Source organism: Wasmannia auropunctata, unplaced genomic scaffold, assembly GCF_000956235.1.
Source record: "Wasmannia auropunctata unplaced genomic scaffold, wasmannia.A_1.0 LD335755.1, whole genome shotgun sequence".
NCBI classification, from domain to species: Eukaryota; Metazoa; Arthropoda; class Insecta; order Hymenoptera; family Formicidae; genus Wasmannia; species Wasmannia auropunctata.
In genome coordinates this window covers 12,753-18,472 of record NW_012027135.1, presented here as the reverse complement: position 1 = coordinate 18,472, position 5,720 = coordinate 12,753, and the positions used below count along the sequence as shown (strand labels likewise).

At 26.5% G+C, this 5,720-nt stretch overlaps 1 protein-coding gene across 3 annotated transcripts in view; it reads left to right on the top strand.

Moving 5' to 3' along the window:
• The first annotated feature begins 2,510 nt into the window (after positions 1–2,510).
• LOC105456140 overlaps positions 2,511–5,720 on the top strand; it is a 5,132-nt gene continuing 1,922 nt past the window's right edge. For 2 of the 3 annotated variants that reach the window (XM_011699962.1, XM_011699960.1), the window contains exons 1-2: positions 2,514–2,611; positions 5,425–5,557. In XM_011699962.1, coding sequence (XP_011698264.1) covers positions 5,503–5,557 — 55 coding nt within the window. In that variant the 5' untranslated portion in view covers positions 2,514–2,611; positions 5,425–5,502. Of the gene's footprint in view, positions 2,612–2,808; positions 2,921–5,424; positions 5,558–5,720 lie in introns of all 3 variants that reach the window. The other variant, XM_011699961.1, reaches the window with a different exon arrangement.

The window sequence follows — 5,720 nt, the reverse complement described above, 5'->3', positions numbered from 1 at the left end:
TGCCCCATCCTTCCAGATTTTGTTGCTCGCATGAATTCGGTATAAAAATAATCAGCAAGCATCGTACTATCGAAATAAGTCGATTCTCGATTTTGTTGCTATAACTGTAACATGTAAAAATTAAATAGTTTATCCCGGCCGACCGTGTCTCGTGTTCTAACAATAAGTATTGTTACCTGATTCTCCCAGAATTTGTTGCTAGCATAAATTTGATATATAAATAATCTGCAAGTATCGTACTATTGAAATATAACAATTTTCGATTTTATTACTAACATGTTAAAATGAGCAACAAATTCTGGAAGGATTGGGCAAGGGAACTTAGAGCTCGCGGCGCGGTCGGCTAGGATAAATTATTTAATTTTAACACGTTAGAGTTAGCAACAAAATCGAAAATCGATTTATTTCGATAGTACGACGCTTGTGGATTATTCTAAGATCGAATTCATGCGAGCAACTAATTCTTTGAAAATTGGGCAACGGAACTTATAACGGGCAGGGCATACTATGTAGGTTTTCTACTGTTATTTATATTTATTTTGCGAGTAACTAAATCAAGACTAACATATTTTGTGAGCAACAAATTAGCAACAAATTCTGACATTATTTTTATGCATAATTTTGTTGTTATATTATATATTGTTCTGCTAACTTAATCTTCCTTTAGCAGAACATCATTAAAAAAAAACTAATAGAGCAAATTATTTTCTTTGGCAACTTTTTAGCAATATAAGCAACAAATAATTTTACTAGTTAGAATTAATTCTGCTCACTAGTTTTACTAGTTAGAATTTTGTTCTGCTAACTTATAAGACGTAAAATGTATTGTATATATTCTTTTATTTAAATTATTTAATTATGTAATTATTATATAATCTTAACAATTTTATTCTTGAAATTAACAAATAACAAAACAAGTCATCACATCTCTCTAAATTAAAAAAAATAAAATGTTTATATTACGTTTATGTTATAGATTTAATAAACATAATATAATATAATATAAGCTTTATATTATAGACTCTTTATGAGAAAGAAGTTATAAATAATGCAAAATACTATTATTGTCATTAGATTTGTTTGTGATACTTGAAATATCTAAAAATTTGTACACTTAAAACGAGATAAATATATGTATATTGATGAGATAGGAAGCGAAGATTCTGAGTGTAATAAGTGCAAACAATTATGCAAACAGATATACCTATTATCCTCTTGAACAAAAAGATGATAATGATATTTCTTCAATTTCTAATACAATATTGTACTAAAAACGGCGTTTACATAATTGATAATAAAAATTAATAACATACGCACAAAAATAAAATTGTAATAATAATTATAAGTAGATTTATAAATTAAAAATATATATATTTTTTGTAAAATACATCATTATATTTATAAAATATTATTTTTTATTGAATTTAATTTTATTTTCATAATAATTTAATATTCAATTTTGTTTCTTGTGTCTCGTCAGCTTGTTTATAATAGTTTATTAAATTTGAAAAAGACTAAATTAAAACACAAGAATGATTTATACGTTAATATTTTATACATTACAATATTTTATTTCATATAGTTACAATATTTTACATTTTATTTATATACTGCGCGTTAATATTTTATATTAATATTGACATATTAACATTACTAAATTTAATAATTATAAATAATTTTCTTTAAAAAGTTCGACATTTAGATACAGTTATAAATTAGATAACAAGTGTTAGATGATAAGTTATACATTTTTTAAATTTATTATCATTTTTTGATGATTGTTCGCAGTCAAGAGATAACTGCAGAAAATTTTTATAGAAAAGAATTGAAAAAACAAATTAATATTTTTTAAATAAAATTTTCTCAATCTATTATTACTAAAATTTTAATAAGATATTACGATGCTAGAATGATATAATATTTAAAACATAAACAAATTTACATAATAAAATTTTTAAATCTATTGCATTGACGACGTTGTTACAATCCGCTCAAGCATCTATAAACGGGAAAGTAAATGAACATATATTGCATTCCGTTATTGCGACATACACTAATCTATGTTTATTTCAACTATCACCGAAGTAGAAAGTTTTTTTTTCATTACATGATGTGGAATCGAATGAACGTATGTAATTTAGGTTGCCGTTTTCCGGTGCAATTCTCTATTAATGACGACTAAAGCTATTCATAACTCACACGATACATTGTAAAACGACATCCTTGACTTGTGGCATCCTTGTTTGTCGATCATAGATCAGTGGCACGAGGCCGTTAGCGATTATTCATCATGATCGCATCCTATTCAAATTACGATAGTATATGCAGATCTATACGGCAAACGTGACGAAGATGGTACAAAGTGAAAACTGAAAACCATGCAGATTTCAACTGTAGGAGCAAATATCGACACTTGGTTTGGCCGCTGGTGACCTCGATTCTGAATCCCGCCGTCTGTCCTTTCACTTTAAAAGCGTTTCAGTGAGCATTCTTTCTCGCACCGGCTTAATACCGAAGACACACGTATTTCGTAAAGATACCTCAGTTCACTTCTAGAACGCCGATTAGTGAGTCGTATCCCGTCGCTGACGTTCTTAGATTTCACTTTCATGTAAGTTTCAAAACGGACGCGTATCCATCGTTGTCACATTTTCTTTACATCGCAATCGATTCTCTTCAATGCAGTTATTAGATATATTTTGTTAAGGAAATGATTGTACAAAAATACAAAATGAGAATAGTGCGGAAATAATAAGTATGTAATAGAGCATAATATGAAAAATTAATGAGAAATAATTTAATGTGAAGGTATTTATTGAGTTTTCTTGAGAAAAGATGTTGCATCTAGCAGTTTCACTCTTAGATTCCACTTTCACGCCATTCATCTGAGTTTAGTGGAATTAGTAAACTGATGATCAATGTAAGAAATATTTAATTCTTTGCTGCGTATGTATGTACAATATGTACATACACTGAGAAAAAAAATTACTTAAAACAAAAAAATGTTATTTGCTTCAAGAAATTATTTTTTTGAGGGGTACCTGAAACACATTTATTTGTTTTAAGTAATTTTTTTTCTCAGTGTACATATAGGATACCTGTCTTTTATATTTTTTCTGTATTTACACATGTCATTAGTTTGTGTAATACATTTCGTATCTTTATATTTCTGAGATATATATATACATATACAGGATGTCTGCAAAGGTTGAGACAAAACTTATATAATGTGTTAATAATGATTATTATGTGAAAAAAGTTCATATAAATTTATGTCCGAAAATGCTTTATTAAAAAGTTATAAATGTTTAAAGATTTATGAGCAAAATTGCTCTCTATAATATAATTCGTTATACGAAATCGCTGACTCAGGACAATTTATATACCTTGATTTGTATACGAATTTCATTAGTTATTATAACAAATGTTCGAAAGTTTTTCCTCTACAAAAATGCAAGTTTCCAACTCGTCGAATTCTTTCGAATATTTCCACTAAATATTAGAATGTAGTAAATTCATTTTGAACGTTCCCAAAATTGATCTTTTAGCTGTTTCTTTCAGATCCTCACAAACCAACTGTTTTGCGTGATCCTATAAATCGAAGTCAAGAGGAAGTAAATCTAATGATCATAAGATCGAATAATTGACCTAAATGAGATTTATTTGGCCCTGAGTTATCGCCGCTATTCCATTTCATATAAAGAATTATAAAGAACAAGTCTGTTCGTAAATCTTTTAACATTTATAATATAAATTTATTTTAACTTTTTTCACCTACTTGATGTCGTTCATATATTGTATAAGTTTTGTCCCGATCTTTGCAAATACCCTATATATACCTACATGAATTACGTGAATATGTAATTATATTTTGTATTAAAAATAAGTTATAAACAAAATCTTTGTCAAAATTAGAACTTCTTTTTTAAAAAATCATAAAAAAAGGATAATAAACATATCCTAAAAATCTCTACATTAATATTTTTGAGATTGCTGATTTCAAATCTGCATTCAAAATTTGAAAATTTAAAACAATTGATTCAATATAGTGATTAAAATCGACTAAAAAAATTTTTTTATATTTTTACAATATATATTCACATTTGAAACGTCATTATCATGTCTTTATCGTTAATTTTGAGTTATGCTAAGAGATTAAAAAGAAAGATTTCTCCGGTATTGGATCTACTATTTTGAATTTTCAATTGTTAATTGCAGATTGAAAATTAGAAACCTAAAAAACACCTATATAAAATTTCAATATAAATTATAATAGAGTTTTTTTTTAATTTAGCCACCATATTGGATGCCATTTTGACATTTTATATTTTGACTTGACATTTGCAATCAGCGACTCCAGAAACTTCTATGTATTAACTGTAAAATTCAGCAAAATATGTTTAAAAAATTGTGCAACGAATGGATAAGGCGGATACAGATTTATTACACATTCGCGTATCATATATATATGATCATGTATCATGCTTTGACTATATAAGTATTTATATAATCAAAAATATCATGTAGGACGGGAAGTATTTTATACCAAGATTTTGATACAATAATGATATGTAAAGACGTACTATGTCGAATCATTGAAATAATACGCAATGATGATATGCTATGCGGATATGCAAGTCTGTTTCTCTTTAAGATATACGAGAATAAAAACGAATACAATAGTAATAGTTTGCAACTTGAACTTATTGTTAGCAAACTAGAAATTGCAAAATTAAAGTTTCGTAACGCCGCGCGTCGTAGAATTTGTACAAATGTTGTACATATGACTTTAGACAACGATCTAATTTTAAATATTAAACGCTATGTATTCTCGTACGTGCAAACGAAAATTATGGACTCAGAATTTATAAAATCAACATGCTATAATTTTTTAGCTATCAAATCTACATAGAAAAGACTTTTTTTAACCACATTTACATAGAACATATTTTTTATTAAAAGTAAAAATATTATAATATCTGGATTAATTAATATATCCGTTGAATTTTAATATATTTGCAACTTTATTAAAAATGGTTACATGTTTTTTGAGTAAAATAACTGACTTGAGTATAAATATATGTTTATTAAAATTTGTATTTGCCATTGAAGCAGATTTAGTCAAGTCCCACTTTAAATTATCAAATTAAACCGTATGATTATATTCTAACATCTCTTGTTTGCTCGTTTTATTTGTTTTTATTTATTATTTTTTATTTATTTGTTCTTATTTTATTACGTTTTTCCAGAATGTTTAAAACTAAAATAAAAATTTTTAAATATAAATTACAAAATTTATAATAATTAGAAAATTAAAATAAAAAATTAATCGAATAGATCACTATTACCTGAGAAGATAATATAATGAAAATATCGTATATCTTGTTCTGAAAGTTAATTTTTACTTGTCATATTTGATTATAGAACAGCCATGAAAGTTAAATCACGCACTTGAAAAAATATATAAATAATCGGTGTGCACGCTGAAAGTTTCTTTTTAAAATGAACGTTAAAACAGCGCTTTCACAACTGCTGCTTTTATTAATCTTCTATGATCGTAAGTATATTAATTGTTTCGTATGTAACATCTTTTGCCCTTAAACCAAAATTAAAAAATATAAAATAATACAGGGTGTCCCGTAACGCTTAATTAATATTTCAAGGCGTGAAAGAGAATGAAATTTTGAACTAAAAGTTCCTCTTTCAATTTTGGCTCAGAC